At 43.5% G+C, this 23,870-nt stretch overlaps 1 protein-coding gene across 1 annotated transcript in view; it reads right to left on the bottom strand.

Annotated features, from left to right (window-relative positions):
• The window catches only part of LOC126184504 (uncharacterized), a 747,836-nt gene that overhangs the window by 438,192 nt on the left and 285,774 nt on the right, over window positions 1-23,870 (bottom strand). The window contains exon 2 of the mRNA XM_049926899.1: window positions 17,410-18,368. Coding sequence (XP_049782856.1) covers window positions 17,410-18,224 — 815 coding nt within the window. The 5' untranslated portion in view covers window positions 18,225-18,368. The remainder of the gene's footprint in view (window positions 1-17,409; window positions 18,369-23,870) is intronic.

The following is a 23,870-nucleotide window of genomic DNA, read 5'->3' as shown; positions in this document are numbered from 1 at the left end:
GGACATTATCAACGGATAACTAAAGCCAGTTGACAGTGGTGTACCGAACATTCGCGGTGAACATATTACAGTCCAATAGAAAGATATCAGAACGTTTCCTGAAAATACATAGATGTTGTTTAATACTACTACAGTCCATTATACTTGTTTTGCTTTTGTTGATGTTCATCTTATATCCTCCTTTCAAGACACTGTCCATTCCGTTCAACTGCTCTTCAAAGTCTTTTGCTATCTCTGGCAGAATTACAAAAAAAAACAAAAAATGGTTCAAATGGCTCTGAGCACTATGGGACTTAACATCTGTGATCATCAGTCCCCTAGAACTTAGAACTACTTAAACCTAACTAACCTAAGGACATCATACACATCCATGCCCGAGGCAGGATTCGAACCTGCGACCGTAGCAGTCGCGCGGTTCCGGACTGAGCGTTTAGAACCTCTAGACCACCGCGGCCGGCGCAGAATTACAGAGTCATCGGCAGACCTCAAAGTTTTTATTTCTTCTCCCTGAACTATAATTCTTTCTTCAAATTTTTCTTTCGTTTCCTTTACGACTTGCTCATTAAACGCATTGAATAACATCGGGTACAAGCTACAACCCTGTCTCACTCCCTTCTCAACTACTCCTTTCCTTTCATGCCCCTCTATTCTTAATAACTGCCATCTGTTTCCTATACAAGTTGTAAATAGCTTTTCGCCTCTGGTACCCTCAGAATATCAAATGGTGTATTCCATGTAACACTGTAAAATGCTGTCTGAGTCTACAATTGCTATGAAAGTACCTTTGCCTCTCCGTAACTTACGTTCTAAGATAAGTCGTATGCTCAGTATTGCCTGGCATGTTCCCACATTTCTCCGATAGCTACAGAACGTTTTAATTAATGACCTTTGAGTTGTGAAGTTTAGCCTGTCTCGCGGGTCAAAGCTATTAAAGCTTTCCAGTCAAATCGTCGGAGCAACACGTCGCGTCATTGGCGTCGGGCACCGCACATCGCCCAGACTGCGTGCATTCAGGTCGCAGTCGGGAGTGCGATTTCGTGCAACACCTCTGCAACTCCTTAAAGCGGACGAGAGATACGTTTCATAGTGTGTGGAGCCATCAATCAGTCTTCTGTTGGTTTGATGCGGTCCGTCACGAATTCCTCTTCTGTGCCAACCTCTTCATCTCATTGTAGCACTTATCACCTACGTCCTCAATTATTTGCTGGATGTATTCCAATCTTTGTCTTCCTCTTCCGTTATTACACTCTACAGCTCTCTCTAGTGCTATGGATGTTATTCCCTGATGTCTCAACAGATGTTCTACCATCTTGTCTCTTCTTACATGCTCTACCATTCTATCATTTCTTCTTGTCAATGTTTTCATGTATTCCTTTCCTTGCCGATTCTGCGGAGAACCTCTTCACTCCCTACCTTATCAGTCCATCTAATTTTCAATATTCTTCTGTAGCACCACATCTCAGATTCTTCGATTCTCTTCGTTTCCGGTTTTCCCATAGTCTATGTTCCACTACCGTTCAAAGCTGCGATCCAAACATACATTCTCATAAATTTCTTCATAATTGAAGGCTATGTTTGATAATAGTAGACTTCTCTTTGCCACGAAAGACCTTCTTGCCGTCTTTCCCTATAGCTTACCCCCATTTTCTCAGAATTTCGAACATGTTGCGCCATCTCGTTGTCAGAGTTCGCGCGGCTGCCCCCGTCAGATGTTCGAGTCCTCCCTCGGGCATGGGTGTGTGTGTTGTCCTTAGCGTTAGTTTAAGTTAGATTAAGTAGTGAGTGAGCGTAGGGACCGATGACCTCACTAGTTTGGTCCCATAGAACTAACCACAAATTTTCAAACTTTCCTGTTGCGCCATCTGACGTTGTCGAACCCTTTTCCCAGGTGACAAATCCTACGAACGTGTCTCGTTTCTTCTTTAGTCTTGCTTCCATTATCAACCGCAGCCTCAAAACTGCGTCTCTGGTGCCTTCACCTTTCCTAAATGTACACTGAAGCGCCAAAGCAACTGGTATAGGCATGTGTATTCAAATACAGAGATACATAAACAGGCAGAATACGGTGCTGCGGTCAGCAACGCCTATGTAAGACACAAGTGTCTGGCGCAGTTGTTACATCGGTTGCTGCTGCTACAATGACAGGCTATCGAGATTTAAGAAAGTCTGAACGTTGTGTTACAGACGGCGCACGAGCTATCGGATACAGCATCTCCGAGGTAGCGATGAAGTTGGGTTTTTGCCGTACGATCACTTCACGAGTGTACCGTGAATATCAGGAATCCGGTGAAACATCAAGTCTCCGACATCGCTGTGGACGGAAAAAGATCCTGCAGGAACGGGAGCAACGACGACTCAAGAGAATCGTTTAACGTGACACACAAGTGCAACCTTTCCTCAAATTGCTGCAGGTTTCAACGCTGGCCCATCAACAAGTGTCAGCATACGAACCATTCAACGAAACAACATCGTTGTGGCCTTTCGGAGCCGAAGGCCCACTTGTGTACCCTTGATTACTGCACGACACAGAGCTTTACGCCTCGCCTGGGCCCGTCAACACTGAGATTGACCTGTTGACGACTGGAAAAATGTTGCCTGGTCGGAAGAGTCTCGTTTCAAATTGTATCGAGCGGATCGACGTGTACCGGCATGGAGACAACTCATGAATCAGTGGACCCTGCATGTCAGAAGGGGACTGTTAAAGCTGGTGGAGGCTCTGTAATGATGGGGAGCGTGTGCGGTTGGAGTGCTGTGGGACCCGCCGATACGTCTAGATACGACTCTGAGAGATGACACGTACGTAAGCATGCTGTCCGATCAACTGCATCCATTCATGTCCATTGTGCATTCCGACGGACTTGGGCAATTCCAGCAGGACAATGCGACACGCCACACGTCCGGAATTGCTACAGAGTGGCTCTAGGAATGCTCTTCTGAGTTTAAACACTTCCGCTGGCTTCCAAACTCTCCAGACATGAACATTTTTGAACGTATCTGGGATGCCTAGCAACTTACTGTTCAGAAGAGATCTCCACCCCCTCATACTCTCACGAATTTATGGACACCCCTGTAGGATTCACAGTATCAGTTCCCTCCAGCACTACTTCAGACGTTAGTCGAGTCCATGCCACGTCATGTTTCGGCACTTCTGCCTGCTCGCGGCGGCCCTAGATGATATTAGGCATGTTTACCAGTTTCTTTCGCTCTTCAGTGTATATTATTCTTTGTCATCAACTTGGATGCATGAGCTGTGAAGCTGACTGTGAGGTAATTCTCGAACTTGTCGGGTCTTTCAGTCTTCGGAATTGTGTAGACGATGTTTTCTGAAAGTCAGATGGTATATCGCCAGACTCGTACATCCTACACACCAATATTAACAACGATATTTGAAGATTTATGAGCTGTAGAAGAAGGAAGAGCACTACTCCGTGCAAAGAGATTATTCGGCCACTGCAACTATTCTGCATCTTCCAACGTTTGTTTTCACGGGAAAAGAAAGATAGGATTTAACGTCCTGTCGACGATGAATACATTACAGACTACGTACGTGCTTAGAAGAATGGGGTAGAAAATCGGCCGTCATCTTTGAAAGGGATTTTCCTACGTCTTAGGTGATTTAATGAAATCTCGAAAACCTTAAATTTTTATGGCCGGACGGGAAATCGAACCGCCATTGTCCGCAATACGAGTCCAGTACCTCACCACACTGACCCCTAGCTCGTTGCGATACAGATTTCAGAAACTCACGAAATGCACAATGGTCCGCGCTGTGCTACTTTCCAACTTCTCGACAGCTCACGTTTATGGGACCATGTCTTGTGCTTTGGATTCTGCTGTCATAAAATGGCCGACCATACTTACAGACAGACTTACCAGCTGCACGACCGCAGCAGTTATTACAGATTTTTACCGCCGTCGCAACTACGCACGGCCCCTGGCGAGACCGGCAAGCCTCGAAGCCCGGCCCGGCGGTGTGGGCTACGGCGCGTGGTCTATGTCTGGAAGCTGACTCACCAGCCGGGCACGCATCTCCTCGGGCGCAAACATTTCAGCCCGGACAGCCGGCGCAGCAGAACAAACAGGCCGTCTGCCGGCAGGCCCACTGCCGCTACGGCTTCTCTTCCTGCTTCCCAGCTGCTCCACAATACGTGCCTTGCTGAGACCTCATGCCACGAGTGAATAACACTGGCAAATGCAAGTTCATATTCAAACGTTGATTGTACGTGTCTATTTAGCTATAATGAGAACAGCACCGTTACCATCTAATTTCTGCAAAAAACTTTTTCGATCAAAGTGGGAGGTCTGCAAGTTATTAACGGTTCACGCAATTTAACCATGCGTACCTGCCATGGTCGTTATTTCGGTCTTTTACAACGGCCACAGCGTCTCTACTTTGTAACAGCTCCAAGTATCGGAATATTTGTCAGTCCTTCTACCTGTACGTTCTTCTTATCAAGCAATGTGCCGAAGTGGTAATAGAATGACCATGCATCCACAAGGAAGGAGGTTGCAACCCCTGACTGGCCATTCTCATTTATGTTTCCTAGTTTTCCTTAACTAACTTACGAGAAATCATTCAGTGTTCTTTCAGTTAACTTAATTTTCTGCCTTAGCCTTACATCTAACCACCGTTGCTTGTTATCTCACAGAAGACTCGTATACCGGAGAGGTTAGGTTCAAATTCCTGCTTCAACAAGACCACAGCCTACTTCCTACTGCTCAACTATTACAGTGCTTCGACTCTAATGAACTTGTCGTCGACTAGACGTTTCATTTTAAGCTTTGTATTTAGGGACAAGCTAGATAATGTAACATAACGCATCATCTGCTCTGTGGAAATGAATGAAAGCGCGGGATCATGTTACCAGTCGTTTCGCAGTCGTGTACATAAAGTTTGACGTCATATAAAGTGAGGTCAGCGTGACTACAGTGGAATGGGGCTGCCCCTCCCGACTCGAGGCAGTTGAAGGAATGGGAAAAGACAGTGTCTGTCAATCAGCGAGCCATTACAGTGGACTGTGGTGGTGTTCCTCAGTACATCACGGACCAGAGACAACATCTGGATGATTTCACACAAGGAAGAATCATCGGGAAACTGGAAGAAGGGCGACGTAGCCCAGAAGTTTGGTATTACAGCTGTTTTCAAGTGCCAGGGGAGCATTACGAACCACAGGCACTACTACCGTAGGGAGAGGAGTTGGTAGACCACTGTCAACTACAGCATTAGGTGGCAACTACAATGTTTAACAGGCAAGAGAGGGGCCCACGTCAAACAGAACAGCGGATGAAGTTTCAACCATATAAGGGCCGTTCAAAAAGAAACGAGCCGGAATCTGGAAAGCGCAAACCGGTGACAAGAGGGTAATATCGTGGAGTGTATAACGAGGTGTGGTTCCGACCGGAGCGTGGAAGATCACAGCCCGTCGCTAGAGGGCGCGCGTGCACGTCACGTGACTACACAGATCTAACAGCAGCATGCATCAATCGTCCGACGCTGCCAGTCGCATTGCAAGCAGTGACATGGAGGCGTCAAAAGAAGAGAAAATATGTGTTGTTCGTTTTCTGACAGCGGAAGGAGTTGGAGGAACGGACATTCATAGACGAATGTCACAAGTGTACGGCAAACAGTGCATGTTCATTGCAAGGGACAAGGCGTGGCACAAGCGCTTCCGGGAAGGACGGGTGTCGTTAGCCGATGATGCACGGTCTCGAGCACCACACTGCATTACCGATGACATAGCCCAGCTGGTGGATGCACTCATTATACAGGACCGCCGAGTGACAGTGAAAGCCATAGCTGCCGTGGTCGGATTGAGCGTCGGAAGTGTTCACACCATCATGAAGGAATGACTGCACATGTGCAAAGTGTGTGCCCAATGGGTGCCCCACAGTCTTCAACCACACTAGGAAGCATGTCGAATGGCCCTCTGTGTTGCTCATCTGCAGCGCCATTCTCGGGAAGGGAATGCATTCGTGGCACGAGTGGTGGCTGGAGATAAGTCATGGTGTCATCACTTCGAACCGGAATCAAAACGACAAAGTCTCCAGTGGAAGCATCCAGGGTCACCACCACCACCACCACCACAAAAAGCCAAGGCCATCCACACGAGTGCAGGGAAGGTTATGCTGACGTACTTCTTTGACCAAGATGGTCTCCTTCTGATTCACTCCTGTCTTCAACCACACCAGGAAGCGTGTCGAATGGACCACCGTCTTGCTCATCTGCAGCGCTATTTTCGGGAAGGGAATGCGTTCGTGGCACGAGTGGTGGCTGGACATAAACCATGGTGTCATCACTTCGAATCAGAATCAAAACGACAAAGTCTCCAGTGGAAGCATCCAGGGTCACCACCACCACAAAAAGCCAAGGCCATCCACACGAGTGCAGGGAAGGTTATGCTGACGTTCTTCTTTGATCAGTGTGGCCTCCTTCTGATTCACTTCCTGCAGCGCGGGTCAACAGTGAATGCCCAGCGTTACTCGCAAACCTTGACCACCCATCACCAAGCGATCGAATCAAAACGACCAGGGCCGGCCGGAGTGGCCGGGCGGCTCTAGACGCTACAGTCTGGAACTGTGGAACCGCCACGGTCGCAGGTTGGAATCCTGCCTCGGGCATGGATGTGTGTGATGTCCATAGGTTAGTTAGGTTTAAGTAGGTCTAGGGGACTGATGACCTCAGATGTCAAGTCCCATAGTGCTCAGAGCCATTTGAACCATTTGAAAACGACCAGGAGCTCTCACCCCTGGGGTCGTTCTGCTCCACGACGATGCAAAGCCTCAAACGGCCAACACAGTCGCGGCACTCCTGCAGGAATCCAAATTGGAGGTTCTCGGCCGCCCTACGTACAATCCGGACCTCTCTCCCTGTGATTAAGCCATTTTTGGCCCCCTTAAAAGGGTGCTGAGTGGCAAACGAGTCACTTCGGACGACGACGTCAAGCTGTACGTGCGGCACTGGTTAACATTGCAGCCCTGGGAATTTTATGAGACAGCCATTCACCGCCTTGTGTCACAGTGGGACAAGTGTTTCAATAGCCAGGGTCAATACTTCTAACATTCAGGTACTGGTTTCTGTAATTATGCCTCCGGCTCGTTTCCTTTTGAACACCCCTTATATTTAACAGTACCGCATGGCACGCAATCACGCGCCCCAAAGTGTCAGGTGATTGCACTGCGCTCGTATCATTGCCTGGCGACCAGTACTCTGTGTTCCGTTGACACCTGCACGTAGGCGGCAACGTTTGCTATGGCGCAAAGAGCATACGAACTGCACCAGCGACGGGTGTGGTCGCATGCTCTTCTCGGATGAGAGCAAACTCAGTTTGAGTTATTAATCTGAGTGTGTCCTCATATGGCGAGAGGTAAGAACAGGTAATGCACTCTGGAACACTGTCGAACACGATCGTTTTCGTGGTGTAAGTGCCACGGTTTGGGGAGGCATAGAGTTGCACGGACGTACTGACCTCCAAGTCTCTGAACACGGTACACTCACCGCTCACCGGTCAACGTTATTGTGACACTAAACTCCTTACCCATGTGCGTCTTTTCTGAGGTGCATTCGGTCCTGACTTCATGTTTATGGATGGCAATGCGCGACCGCATCGAACAGTAGTGGTGGAGCAGCTCTTGGAACGAGAAAACGGTTCAAATGGCTCTGAGCATTATGGGACTTAACATATGAGGTCATCAGTCCCCTAGAACTTAGAACTACTTAAACCTAACTAACCTAAGGACAACACACACATCCATGCCCGAGGCAGGATTCGAACCTGCGACCGTAGCGGTCGCGCGGTTCCAAACTGAAGCGTCTAGAACCGCTCGGCCATTCTGGCCGGCACTTTGAACGAGAGTTTATTTGTTCCAATGGACTGGCGTGCTCGTTCCCTCGAGTCAGATCCCGTCGAGCACATGTGGGATGTGTTTGGGAGAAGTATTGTAGCATGTCCACAAGCACCAATGACCACCCAGCATTTGCCAACCGCACTGGTGAAAGGATGGAATGCTGTCACAAGAACACCTTATCAACGCTGTGGGCCAGCATGGGAGCACGTTGCAGAGCATGCACTTCTGTCTGTGGTGACCACACACCCTATTAGTAACCATGTCCCACCTTTTGTAATGTCCAGGAAACCATTATAAATCACGGTGACTTCACTCTAATTATTGTCATTGAATAAAAGTGTCATTTATGTTTGTCTCATTGCGCATTTCTTTGTTGCCTTCTGTACTGTGCTGTAGCAGTTCTTCCTACGTATGGTCAAGTTTCATCGAGCTATGTTACTTAGGAGTGACACATCACGCGAAACTTACTATCGACCTCAGTTTTTCGCACCAGCATAGTTGGCAATAAGTAAATAACTTGTGAGTCAAATGCTTTTCTTCCACGACACAATACCTTTTGGCCTCATTAATAGGCTAGTATGAATTTCCGAAGGTTGTTTTCAACTCAAATAAAATAACATGAATGAAAATGTAATGTTAGCTTGTTGAAAGAAGGCTATATCAAAGAAAAGAAAAGTTACTTACAAGGGTACTCTTATTGTACTATTAAACCATTTACTCTTATTGTGGAGTAATTTAGTTGAACAGGGATCGAGCAGGAATGAACTGTGCCCTGTACAGTGAAAGTGTTCCAGCATTTTCTTTGGATGATGTAGAGTAATCTCGAAAAACTGAAATCTGGATGGTAACATATGGATTTCAAACCCGATACCGTCAAGTGCAAGCCCATTACCTTTAGTACTGAGCCAGCTCACTTGATGTGATAGGAAGCCACAAGCAGAATCAGATGTGTAGACTGCTGAGACCCAAATTTTTGCGTAACTGTGCGATCGACAACTCAAAAATCCTGTCCATTACGTTGTATATATAGTTTCCGAAAGAACGTAGGTTAGACTTTTGGCAGTCTAAAGTGCAAGGAATTCATTATTTTCGCATTGGTTATGATTGCTTAGGGCCAAAGGAGAAGAGACACTACGACCTTTTAGTTGATCTTTCCTGTGGTTCGGGTCACTATGGCTAATTACATCACCATTATTCGTCATGTCTGAAGCAGGGTAAGTTCAGATCATAGCAAAAAGCTGTAAAAGTTATCCTTATTCATTTTCTTATTGCTTACTTTTACACTAGTCCACAATGACTAACACGATAGCCTTTCTTACAGTTTAAACCTGCAGAATCCTCCATCTTACGACTCAGGTCTTTTATGATTCGGTTTAGACTTGAGCTTCTGTGTTATAAGTTCTTGTAGTTTGAACAACAGTCTAACATTTAAAAACTTTATGTACACAACGCCAAACTGTCAAGAATTAAGTGCTAAGTACAGAATCAATTTTAATTTACTGAATATTTGGAATATCCCATGTTTTTCAGTCTGTACAGTGAGCAAACAGTTAAACAAGCCTTGGAGACAGTTGATAAGCGAATTAAGATTCTCAGAGAAGGAATAAAAAATGTTAGGACTTAACGATGGCATTGTAGTACTATTAGAGATGGTAGCTTCTTGAATAGAGAGTTTATAAGATGAGCATTGTAAAACAACGCTGATAGACTGTAGTAAAATTAAGTCGGATGATGCATAGGGAATTGCACTAGGAAATCAGACACTGAAAGTTGCAAATGAGTTTGGCTATTTAAGCAATAAAATATCTGACGATGACCGAAATAGAAACGATATAATATGCAGACTGTAAAAGTAAGAAAATAATTTAAATTTAAGTGTTAGGAAATATTTTCTGAAGGTATTTGTCTCGCATTAAGCCTTTTATGGGAGTGAAAAGTGGACGATAGACAATTCAGACGATAGGAGAATACCGTTTGGAACGTGGTGTTAAAGCAGAATGCTAAGCATTAGATGCGTATATCGAATCGCTGACAAACAGGTACTGCTACGTGCTGGAAACAGAAGGAATTTGTGGCACAACTTGATTAAAAGAATGGGTCGTTTGGTATGACACATCTTAAACCTCGCATGGTACATGGGATTTTTTTAGACCCTAAGGCTCGTTTAACTACAAACAGTTTTAACGCAGTTTTGACGTGGATGTAGACTTCTCGTCCTCCAGATATGCTTTCCATGAAATTTTTGCTATGGGATCAATGTGATTTTCAACGTTATATTTCAGCTTTATTACGAAAATAAATACTTGGCAGCAATGCACCTTCAAAACAGACGTTTATCTGTCCATTGTTGTAAACAGTTTTTAGAAAATAAATACACATGGATTGTGACGACAAATTCACAGTTAGGAACTGCATTTTGCTGAAGTGACACGTGATATTATAGTTGACCCGTCATCGGTGGTGATATACGTTTCGAAAGGGGCTATACTCTCGAGCCGGCTGTAGCAGATTTACAGATGAGTGATAATGATAACGAATCAGTTTTTTGGAAATGAGGATGAGAGTGATAATAATGCAGGTATGATAGAGGAAGATATACGGGTCGGAGATAAAGTGGATGTCAGTGAACATGAAGAAGACGATAATGGTATTCAGCAAACTAGTGTACCTATTCTTGTATTTATAAGTGGACAGATAACGTATGACACAGTACCATCTGACGTGCGCAAGCACGTTTCAAGGAGTGTAGTACGTGAAACTGCACATATTCCCCGTCACCTTAGACCACAGTTACAGACAAGGGCAGATTGTCTCAGACTTTTTATCACCAATCACATGCAGAGTGTAATAGTAATGCATACCAGTAACCCTGCAGATGACAGTAAAATTCTACACTCACACCTTCAACAATGGATTGAACATGACTCTAAAGAACTGTAGGCATTCTTCGGTCTACCAATAATAGCTAACTTACACAGAGCACGTAAGAAATCTTTGAGAGAATTTTGGTTAGATGAGTATAGCTTACTTATTTCTCGAGCCACAATGAAATTTTCAATATCAATTAGTTACAGTGCTGCTAAATAGTATGTGGTATATGAATTTCTTGTGTTAAAATTATTTTTTGAACTAAACAAACTATACAATATGTATGTTTTCATATTTCAAACATAACTAGTACATAATTGTATAAGATATACATAACTTAAGTATAGGAAGCAACAATGGAGTTATAATTTCAACAATGTGGTTGGGAGTGTCAATAAATTATTATTATTTTGGTGGAATCACTTTGGGTCAAAAATGACCCCAGACATATATTTATCCAGATCTGATACCATGTGAGGCTTAAAGCATCAGGGAATTATCAATTGGGCCATGAACGAAAGCGAGGGACGAAAAAATTATATCGGAAGAACAAGAACAGGCTAGAATGGTGCCTCTGACTGAATATCACTACGTGGTGAAATACAGAGTCATGTAATACTGTTACAACACACGTTATGATATATAATATGTAAATAAAATTATTCGGTTTCCTAAATGACGTCATGTTTGCTTTTAGCCGTGACTGTTTACTTCGTTATTTCAGTTTCGGCGTTTACGTCTTTTTCAAGCATGTAGAAAGACATAATACAAAGTCTTAAGGAAAAAGAGAATGAGATTAATAGTACATACAACCAATTCCCCGATTTATAAGCCTTTACATACTAACAATACCTGATGTTATGTCACAGAAATAGGGTAAAATTAATGGTCTTGCAGGATTGTGTTACTCTTAAAGGTAATATAGTTATTAATGACACGAGTAGATTTGTTACTGACATGTAGGTTGTTGTCAGTCATATAGAGAACCTATTCTTTGAAAAATTGCTAATGCAGCTAGCAAGTTTTTTAAGAACAAGTGGAATGCTCATGTAAACCTTATTCTCTTTAACGGCATGAGAGCTGAAATTGAGAGTTTGCTATTACAATTTAACTGTATGCACCCAAACATTGTTTTTACAATGTAACTAGAGAAACAACATTCCATTAATTTTGTGAGTTTCATTATAAAGAACAGCAATGGCACCCATAAACTCGGAATGCACCGGAAACCGAACTGCCTGTCAGCATAATTCATAACAGTTTGTGCTGCCCGAACGTATATATGAAAGCTCTTTTTTCATTCAACGATCGACAGAATCATTAAGCTTCTCTATAACAAAACAAAATTAACGAAATGTTATGTATATTAAAAAATTAAAGCTTGCTAATAACAGCTTCGTCCCTGAATGGTAGATAAAGTGCGTACCACAAAATTACAGAACTAGAAATCACATTGACACGAGAAATAGATCCAGATAAAATTAAGTACAATGATTCGCCTTATCATGATACTACTTCAGATTGAACAGCCCTCACTGAAGCGTGGATATTAAACGCGGAGCTGTACGCCAGTCATAAAGCTATACTTTACATAATCTGTTTACAGCTCGACAAGGTCCTAGTATGTACTGCCTTGATGAGTGTCCTAATTTCCTTACGAGGGTACCCGAAGGAAAAACTCTTAATACTTTGGGACACGACATACAGCGAAGTCTCAGTCGAACAAAGGAGCTGCGGCAACAGATTAATCTTGAATGGATATCGGGACGTGTTGAAATTAGGGGCAACGAGCGGTGCGCATTAACTGGCGAAAATGGTGCAGCGTCTACTTCCCATCGGCATACCCCTACCATACAGTGATTTGCGTACTGGACCCGCCAGAAAAAAAAGAAAAAAAAACACCGGATAGGATAAAGTTAAGGGGACGTAAACCATAATATCAAAGACACATGGTTTAGGCTATAGTACGATTCAACAACAGATACCACGCCATTCTTGGTTTCTCAACTTTGTGCTCACGAGAATAGAAAATCTTACTCTTAAAAAACTAAGAGTAAGTCATATGAATACCAATAAAATGAAGCTTTCGTTAAAATTCATTTCTTCATCAGATTGTGATTCCTTCAACATCGACGAGGACATTGTACAGATATTCGTAGAATGTGAAAATGCGATCGTCCAGGGACTGTTTTTCTCTTAGGGTAGCTCTTGGTTCCATGAATATATCAGCTGTCAAATGTATTTGCTATTTCATTCGTCTTTGTAAAAGGTAACATTAAAATTTGAGGATACCTTTACATTACATTATGCATGCACGTATCTGGACTGTATGATAAAATATCGTGGCTTTTATTCTAACGGTGCAGTCACATTGATGTATTTTGTTGTCTCCTTATTTAGCTTAATTTTGTTTTATGTTTTGTAGTAAAAGTAGACCAATGACCTGTTAGTATCATTGTCTGTAACAATTGTATCGGTGAAATGGGCTCCACCTGAAACCAAATAAAATAAAATATAAGTAGCCCGCGATTTGCGTGAAACTAATGTGCAACTCAGCTTCCTCACCGGCAACAAAGCAGGGGAAATAGTGAGGCACGCCAACATTTGCGCACTCAGGAATTTGTAAAATCAAATGTGGCGGATGTGGAAGTTTCTATGTGCAGCAGACAAGTAGGTGTTTCACTTCGGATATTTCGAAAACGCTTCTTTTCGACTTCCACCACGAACATAAACGACAAAAAAATGCCAACAACAAAAAATTATTTATGTTGAGTAGTGAAATGTCAGGAATAAATTTGTCTTGTTAACATATGCGAGTGAGTAACATTGCAAGATCACAGGTTAATATAAGCGCAAGATAAACCATTGCAAATATGAAATGCTGGTACCGTACATTAATAACAGGTCTAACAGCCAGATTGTTGAATGCAAGCTTGTAATTGTCCATGCACTGTGTTATACAGATGCCGAGTGTCCGTTTGAGGCAGGGAGTTCCATGCACTTGGTCAGTCAATAAAGGGACAGTTAATGCTGCTTATGGATGACGCTGGACTTGTCCGATTATTCCCCTTTATGTGCTCGATTGGCGACATATATGGTGATCGAGCAGGCCGAGACAAGATGCCGACGCTCCGTAGAGCATATTGCGCTGCAACAGCGGCACGTGTGTGAGCGTTATCCTGTTGGAAAACACCCCCTGGAAAGCTATTCATGAATGGTAGCACAACAGGTCGAACCACCAGATTGATGTACAAATTAACAGTCAGGGTGCTTGGGATGACTACAAGAGTGTTCCCGCTGTTATACGAAATCGCACCCCAGACTATAGCTCCAAATGTAGGTCCAGTGTTTCTAATATGCAGACAAGTTGCTTACACGCCCTCGATTGGCCTCTTTCTAACCAACACCCAGCCGTCACTGGCTCCAAAGTATAACCAGCTTTCATCAGAAAACAGAACAGACCTCCACCCCACCCTCCAACGAGCTCTCACTTGGCACCACTGAGGTCATTCTTAATCAGTTATGGGTTGTTAGTGATAGCAGTGTTTGTCGTGCGAATAAACCGTGCAAAAACAACTGTAGTATAAATAATTGTAGGTTATTTAATCGTTCAGACCCAAGTTCCTCAACCATATTTAGCTCACAATATGCACACGGGCATCATTACGAAGAAAGTTACGTACTGCGAACGTACGAATCTTAATAGAACAATTTGATTAGTGGCTGCCTAAGACTGGTTTCAGGGAAGTTGGTAAGGAAAGATTCTGTAGTCAGTATCTTTCCCAAATCAGAGCCAGCAGAATCAAATCACTGTAATACTTTCGTGACATTTTATTAGTTAGGTGTGGCTTGGCTCTTTGGAGTCTTGGTTTCTATGGTAAAGAGATGAGAATGGTTTTGGTGGCTACCTCGTGATTCACTCACATCATAGACTATTCCGAGAGGTCAAAACTCTTCTACTATTTTAACTCACAGTTCCCTCGGTTTTCAGCACGGACTTGAGTTAGATCTTCCTTGCACTGGGTGTGTAAAGCAGGCGCTCGGATATAACGTCCCCTCAAGTTTTCTGACGTCCCAGACGAATTTATCTCTGGAAGCAGTCCAAGCGACTTAGTAATTCGAAAGACACGTTGCTGAAGGACGTCTATACATAATGAGAAGTACTGGCAGAACACAAAACAAAGCTCTTATTCACATCATTAACACCGGTACATTCCTAAACTTACAAGATTAAGACTGATAACTGCAGTGATGAAGCTGGTATTATGGAAATGTCACCAAGAAGAGCTCTTTTTCCTAAATTCTGTTGCAGAAGCATAGTATTCAGTTCTAAAATATCCGAAAAATAGTTGGCGGAGCCACATCATCACTGTAGGAGCTCCGAAACCTAAGAAGAATATTATTCTGTCCGACCATCAAGACATATCATTATTTAATGCCGCAACTCGAGATACCAATCACCTACTGTACCTGGCAACATGTACAGCACTGTCATAGGAACTGTATTCTAGAGGAACATGCGCCTGGTATGGGATTAATTACCTGTTAAGCATGAAGAGATGTTTCGTCATTCGCCCCAATTCTGTAATTTTTAAACATGTTTTAATACGAAACTTATCAACGCATTAAAACTGTGTGCTGGTCCAGACCTTTCCATCGGAGGGTAAGAGTCTTAACCGATTAGGATATTCATACACGTCTCACGCCCTTTCTAACAGCTTCATTCTATTAATATTTCTCTTATACTTCACTAATTTCTACAGAGATTCTCCTGTATCCATACCTAGCTGCGACATATTAACTTTCCTTTTGCGACCTATCTGCACAAGTCTCATTCCCCGCCAAACAGCTTCACGCCACTAGTACGTTTCTCATGCGTTACTGCCCCCACGAAGCTTCTCTTGTATACCCAGGTAACTCTTGGAACTCGTTATAGAAAGGATATGGCAAAGAATCTACCCAATCACACGCTATGGGTACTTTCCAGGACCATATTTCACTTCACAGTGGAGTGTGTGTTGTTATTATGAGTCGGATGGGGACTCAAACACAGAAATTTTGTGTTGACCGAAGCGCTTACCTGTACGGCTGTGTCTAAGCCTTTTCTCCACCACGTCATTTCTCCCAGGAATGACTGTCCAGACAGTTATGCAGGAGACCTTACGACAATCTGCCGAATGCTGAAATTGAGAAACAGCATGTTCCACAACAGATCGGAGTGTCTCAGGGGTGACGTTAAGAATGCGTTGCGAATACGTGCCTCCATTTCAGCTACGTTTGTAATCGAAGCACTGAACACAGTATCTTTCAGCTAACTCCACAGCCAGAAGTCACACGGATTAAGATAAAGTGATCTGGATGGCCAGGCTGTAGAAAAATGACGGCTGGTAGTTCTAGCATTTCCAAAACACCTCTGCAGTAGCTGCTTCACTGGCTGTGCAATGTGTGGATGAGCGCCGCCTTTCATAAAAATGATCATACCCACACATCCACGTTGTTGAATGGTTGGAATGACGTTGGTGTGAAGACTCTTATAACGTTTATCGCCGACAGTTTAGGTAACAGGACCTACAGGAACCATCTCCTACAAAAACTACGATAAACGATGCCGTCACCCCGCACCACACTGTTATCTCTGCAGAATGAAGTGGTACCAGCGATGTGCGTGCCAATTTTCCTTTCCCATATTCTGGTATTCTGTGTATTGACATGTCCATGGAAATGGAAATGGGCTTCATCTGTCTACAGAATGTCCCATGGCCGTTCATTGTCCACTTCCAAGTGAACGAGAAATTCTAGAGGGAACGTTTGTTTTACTGACACGTCGGCATGAAGCAATTCCCGAACATGTTTAATTTTGTGTGGGTATAAATGCAGGATGTTTCATAGAATTTTATACTCCGAGCGAAGATTTTCAGAGTTCGAGCAACTCACCGTGCACTGCATGTTTCCACACCAACGCTAGACATCTCCTGCAACGCTGTGCTCACATCTTCTGCTGATGTCAGATCAGTTGTTTACCACTGCCACTTTGCACTTCAAAATAATCGTTTTTAAATGTTTTTTATTCCAGTCTTTGATCACAATATCAATTTTTAGACGATGACCGGTTTCAGTCGGTAATGTCCATCCTCAGATCTTTTTTACGCTTCAAAACGATGCCTGCCATTATGGACCTATCTTTACCAACAGTGCTCAACCTTTCATTGCGACGGCTATGCCGAGCATCTCAGACGGAAACCGGGAAACAGTCGCGTACCACACGTCTTTTATTTTGCATATTCTGCCCCTTACATCAACATCTAGTGGAAAAATTTTTGTTAAATTTTTTTTGATTGCGTAACGTTCACCCCCTCTTCGATAACATTCCGTTAAAATTTGACGCCATTTTGAGCAGTGGATCGTTTTGTACAGCGTTTTGAAACTGGAAACTGGAATTTTAATTACAATCGCTCTGTATTTCTTACTGTCCGATCAGTTATGGAATGAAAAGTCTTATTTGTTACGCAATCTAATTACGAAAATACCTAATGAAGATGCAAGTGAGAGGAATTTTTGTAAACAGACAGACTTGAACTGCCCTGTCATGTAATCTACTTTTTCCAGTTATATTGTATCCTGTGACGAAGGCTATCCCATCACAAATTTGCCACAATACAATCCTGACATTGTTTACAGAAGTTTTAGAGTACTTACCCATTTTCTTCTAATGACGGCTGTTGAACAGGGAAGATTTCTTGCAGTGATTTCCTGGAACGAGTCCTCTGCAAGGACCCAGGTACAGCTCCAGAATCCGCCTCGCTGGAGTCGAAGTCTGCGTGGCGGTCGTCTTGCTGAGACACGGGAGATATTCTTCTGCCCCGACTGCCTGGTGGCTTCGTCTTAGGGACGCCGAGAGGTAAGTGATCTTCTTCTGGATTCCACTGAGTACCATTTTCGTTTGGCATGTGATTGCCATTTGTCGTTGCCAGTGACTGATAGAAAACGTCATCGTTCTTTTCGTCGATCAAGGCTTCGGCAAATTTTATACGTCTTTCTGAAAGGTCGTTCGGAGTGGCTGGCGGTTCTTGTACCTCGTCTTGCCAAAAGCCTTTGGACAGAATGCCGTCGGCGCTGTTTCTGTAGCCGTTCACCGGCGGGCTGGTTGTTGTCAGACCGACCTTCCCGTCGCTGTACGTCCTGAGCGAGCGCTGAGTCACGTCTTGAAACTCCGACGTCTTCCGAGGAACTCCCAGCGAGGTCTGTCTGCGCAGACTGTGGTGCTGCGTGGCGCCGCTGCCGGCGACTGCGGTCTGCTCGAACATCTCGCGCAGGAAGGCCGTCTGCGAGCTCCTCCTGGAGGGAGTGCCGCGCTGGAAGTAGGAACCAGAGCTGCTCGCATCCACGGAGGGAAGGCGGTACCGCGGGAACGTCCCGGTCATGGGACTGGAGGCGGGGCTGGATACGGGGCTGGAGACGCCGGAGCTGGAGACGCTGGAGCTGCGCGAGAGCCGACTGCGCGGCGCCTTCATGACGAGCAGCTCGAGGCTGGTTCCCGGCTCGGCCACCACGGCGTCCACTTCGTCCTGCGTCAGCTCGGCCGGGTCGCGCCCGCCCAGCCGCAGGATGACGTCCCCGGGCGCCAGGTAGTGGGCCCCCACCGTGCCATTGCTCACCTGCGGACAGGCGCAAGTATTAATTAGCAATAGCGAGTCTATACCACACAGAGAGGCAAGGCGCAATGCTTAGAGGTCTGAGCGGTAAAAGAAGCGATATCCGCATCCGCAAGTCCTTTATCAGCACCTGCATCCCCTAACTTTAAGAGTTCCGTAAAGGACTTTAACCCTTACTGTACATCACAGCTCTGATGATAATTTCAGAAGTAAACGTTCATCCTGCACTTTATTATTATGATATTGTTTATTTATTGATCGACAGAAAGTGCAAAATGGCTAAGCAGGCATGGCTAGAGGACAAACGACCTTTTAGAAGCATACATCACTATGGGAAAGATAGATACTGCCTACAGGAAAATTAAAGAGGCCGTTGGAGGAAAGAGAAGCAGCTATATGAATATCAAGAGCTCAGATGGAAAACCATTGTTAAGCAAAGAAGAGAAAGTTGAAAAGTGGAAGGAGTATATAGACGGTCTGTACAAGGGAGATGTACTTGAGGATAATATTATAGAAATGGAAAGGACGTAGATGAAGATGAGATGGAAGGTACGACATTACAAGAGGATTTTGACAGAGCACTGAAAGACCTAAGTCGAAACAAGGCCCCGGGAGTAGATAACATTCAAGCAGAACTGCTGATAGCCTTGGGAGGACCAGCCATGGAAAACTCTTCCATATGGTGTGCAAGATGTCTGAGACAGGCGAAATAACCTTGGAGTTCAAGAAGTATATAATAACTCCAATTCCAAAGACAGTAGATTCCGACACATGTGAATGTTACCGAACTATCAGTTTAATAAGTCATGGTTGCAAGATACTAACACGAATTCTTTACAGAAGAATGGAAAAACTGGTAGACGCCAGTTACGATTCCAGGAAAATGTAGGAACACCCGAGGCAATACTGGCCCTACGACTTCTCTTAGGTTGAGGAAAGGCAAAAATAGAAATGAGCGTACGGCATTGTGGGCCGGCAGTTTCTCATTAGGGGAAGTTCGGCCGCCGAGGGAAAGTATTTATTGCATTCGGCGGAGATGGGGATGAAATGATGATGAGGACAACACGACACCCAGTCCCTGAGCGGAGAAAATCTCCTTGCCGTGGCATTCCGCCGCGCTGACCACTCAGCTAACGGGGGCGGGCTAAGGAAAAGCAATCTTACGTTTATAGCATTTGTAGACTTAGAGAACACTTTTGGACAATGTTGATTGCAATACTCTCATTGAAATTCTGCAAGTAGCAAGGGTAAAATACAGGGAGCGAAAGGCTACTTCCAAGTTGTACAGAAAGCAGATGGCAGTTATAAGAGTCGAAGGGCATGAAAGGGATGCAATGGTTGACAGGGGAGTGAGACAGGGTTGTAGCCCATCCACTATGTCATTCAATCTGCACACTGAGCAACCAATAAAGGAAACAAAAGAAAGATTTTGAATAGGAATTAAAGCCCAGGGAGAAGAAATAAAAACTTGTAGGCTTGCCGATGACATCATAATTTTGTCAGAGATAGCAAAGGACTTGCAAGAACAGTTTAACGGAATGGACAGTGTCTTGAATGGAGGATATAAAATGAACATCAACAAAAGCAAAACAAGGGTAATGTAATGTAGTCCAATTAAAGCAGGTGAGCGGAAGTTAGATCAGGAAACAGGACACTTAAAATAGTAGATGAGTTTTGCTAATTGGGCAGAAAAATAACTGATAATGGATGAATTAGAGAGGGTACAAAATGGAGACTGTCAATGGCAAGAAAAGCGTTTCTTAAGAAGAGAAATTTGTTAAGTTTAAGTGTCAGGAAGTTTTTTCTGAAAGTATTTGTCTGGAGGATAGCCGTGCATGGAAGTGAAACATGGGCGATAAACAATTTAGACAAGAAGAGAATAGAAGCTTTTTAAATGTGGTGCTACAGAAGTATGCTCAGGATTAGATGGGTAGATCATGTATCTAATGAGGAGGTACTGAACAGAATTGGGGAGCAAAGAAATTTGTGGTACAACATGTCTAGAAGAAGGGATCGGTTGGCATGACACATTCTAAGATATCATGGGATCAGCAATTTAGTACTACAGGAAAGCGTGGAGGGGAAAATGTAAAGGAAGATCAAGAGATGAATATCGTAAGCAGATTCAGAAGGAATAGGTTGCAGTAGTTGCTCAGAGAAAAAGAGGCTTGCGCAGGATAGAGTAGTGTGGAGAGCTTCATCGGACCAGTCTTCGGACTGAGGACCATAACAACAACAGTTATTTACATTTCATTGTTTCTCGCAAAAAATAAAGACAAATAAATAAAACAAGATATTAATATGTATTTGTAGAACTTCTACCTCCAAAACAAATACTTTGTCAATTACGGATCCGCAAATCTCCGTAGACTATAACCCAGCAGATTGTGACAAATCTGACAGGAGCCTCGCACCTGGCCCGAATTTTCGTCTGTTGAAGTCCGCACTCGGCTTTGAAACTTTTTTGCAAATTAACTGCTGGACTTATGTCAATTTCTTTTTGTACCTAAGAGTCTCACAAAACAATTTTGTTCCTTATTTAAGTTTTAACTGATCATGCTGAAAATAAATTTCGTATCCGTTTCGTATCCACTGTGTATGTGATTTTCTTCCTGCTATAAAAAATGTTTCCTTCGGTACGGACTACCGCAGTTTCATTATTCGCTTTAATATGAAGCCACTTTCCACCACCTTATAAAAATTATATCCATAGCGCTAATTTTACTGCCGCGATTTCAGTAATTCTTTACAGAAGAATGGAAAAACTGGTATAAGCCAGTTAGGATTCCAGAGAAATCAGGAGCACGCGAGGCAATACTGGCCCTAAGGCTTCTCTTAGAAGATAGATTAAGGAAAGGCAATCCTACGTTTGTTGCACTTGTAGACTTGGAGAAAACTTTTTGACAGTGTTAATTGGAGGATATTAACTTCCGTTGAAACTCAGCATACAAATCATGTAATTAGTATAGTAATAATGATGCTGCCTTTTAACTTTTAACCACGAAGTAATTATTATTAGCGGAAAAATAGTCCTATCGCAGCAGAAAAATGCGGATATGCTCCAGTTTAAAAGATTCTGAATGAAAAGTGCGATGCCAGCTGCCTCGTTCTCCCTTTCTCAGAATCTTGAAAAATTCTCCCAAAAATTTTGGCAAGCGAACGTATTCGCGTTCTTTTTAACATGCGACTTACCTCTCATTCCCACAAGCTCCCCTAACTGTAATACGCCCACACTCACTAGTCCATCGCTGGACTTAAGTCCCTCACACCCATCCGTAACCAGTTGCCCTTTCTCACTCTCTCATTCAGCCCAGCTCATTGTCACGATCTCTTTGCGTCTGTTACTGTCTCTTCTCTCACGCCCACAGTCTCCTTTGTTCTGTCTTTCTATTGCTTTCCCCTCTCATTGCCACTGTCTCCCTCTTGATCTCTCTAACTGCTACTATCTCATTCACTTCTTCTCACTGCTGCTGCCTCTGCTCACTCTCATTTTCTCCATCCATGTCATTGTCATTGACTCTGTCCCTCGTTATCACTGGCTCTCACCCACTTACCCTTTCTCTTTCTCTTTATCCCTCTCCCAATGCCACTGTCTTCTTCATTCCTTTCTTAGCGCTGTTCTGTCACTGTCAGCTATGTTCCATTGCCACCTGTCCCTTTCTCTCACACTGCTATTGTTTCCTTCGTTCTTTCCATATAACAGCAGCTTTTTGGAAAATTTTTTAAAGGTGTTGAGCAAGGTAGAATGAAGCAGCTGGTATCGCACTTTTCATTCAGAGCCTTTTAAATAAACAGAAATATATTGGCCGTTTTTGTGCTCCTATAGGAGCATTTTTCCGCTGGTTCCCTTCCTTTTCCTGCCACAACAGGGCATGAAACTCATATGAGAAGAACTTTATGGATCAATAAATTTTGTTAGTTCACTTACGTGAAAATGAAATAGCGTAAAACTAATTTTACACCTCCACCGGATTTTACATGTACAAAAATTTTGCATGCGCTTCAGTATTACAATGTGTGGTTCCCGGAACCCTTCTGATGATATTGGAGACACTTAACAGCGTATTTCTCCGTCCTACGTCACTTTAAAAACTACGTTTTCGCCTCACACCGGATTGTACTTGCGTATTTTACGCGTACAAGCAGCATAACTTTGAACCTCTGCATCTCGGAAATGGATAAACATATCAATAAAATTTTCAAAGCTGTTCGAGGACGGGATCTCAGGAATATATCGCAAAAATTTCAGGCATTTGCCGTACATAGCCGCCTTGGTGTCCGCGGCTCGGTTTTGGTACAAAAATTGGCAAAAAACGATTCTCTTGGGATTTTCTTAGAAACTGCCCATGAATTAATAGAGATTTTTGAAAATGGGAAGATGACACTTCCATATAAATGCCTATAGAAAATATTGTCAATATTGGAGTAATCTTATGCGGTTTTTTATTATTTAGATTTCGTCTCATACCAGATTTTACGTGCGTATTTTACTTGTATAAGTAGGGTAATTTTGAACTTTAGTATCTTTGAAACAGATAAAGATATAAATAAAATTTTCAAGGCTGTTTCAGACCTGGATCTTGGGAATACATCGTAGGAAATTTCAGTCATTTGCTGTGTATAGCCGTCTTGAAATCCATGGCCATGTTTCGATACAAAAAAGGCAGAAAAAAAACTGTTTTCGTTTTTTTTCTTAGGAACTGCCCATGAGCTAATCAGTCTTCTGACTCGTTTGATGCGGCCCGCCACGAATTCCTCTCCTGTGCTAACCTCTTCATCTCAGAGTAGCACTACGTTCTCAATTATATGCTGGATGTGTTCCAGTCTCTGTCTCCGTCTACAGTTTTGGCCCTCTACAGCTCCTTCTAGTACCATGGAAGTCATTCCCTCATGTCTTAACAGATATCCCAGCATACTGTCCCTTCTCCTTATTAGTGCTTTCCACATACTTTTTTTCTGCGATTCTGCGCAGAACCTCCTCATTCCTTACCTTATCGTTGTTGTGGTCTTCAGTCAAAAGAATGGTTTGATGCAGCTCTCCATGCTACTCTATCCTGTGCAAGCTTCTCCATCTCCCAGTACTTACTGCAACCTACATCCTTCTGAATCTGCTTAGTGTATTCATCTCTTGGTCTCCCTCTACGATTTTTACCCTCCACGCTGCCCTCCAATGCTAAATTTGTGATCCCTTGATGCCTCAGAACATGTCCTACCAACCGGTCTCTTCTTCTCGTCAAGTTGTGCCACAGACTCCTCTTGTCCCCAATTCTATTCAATACCTCCTCATTAGTTATGTGGTCTACCCATCTAATCTTCAGCATTCTTCTGTAGCACCACATTTCGAAAGCTTCTATTCTCTTCCTGTCCAAACTATTTATCGTCCATGTTTCACTCCCATACATGGCTACACTCTATACAAATACTTTCAGAAACGACTTCCTGACACTTAAATCTATACTTGAAGTTAACAAATTTCTCTTCTTCAGAAACGCTTTCCTTGCCATT

Source organism: Schistocerca cancellata, chromosome 1 (genome assembly GCF_023864275.1).
Source record: "Schistocerca cancellata isolate TAMUIC-IGC-003103 chromosome 1, iqSchCanc2.1, whole genome shotgun sequence".
NCBI classification, from domain to species: Eukaryota; Metazoa; Arthropoda; class Insecta; order Orthoptera; family Acrididae; genus Schistocerca; species Schistocerca cancellata.
Note: the sequence above shows the minus strand (reverse complement) of the source record. Positions and strands in the feature narration are given on the sequence as shown.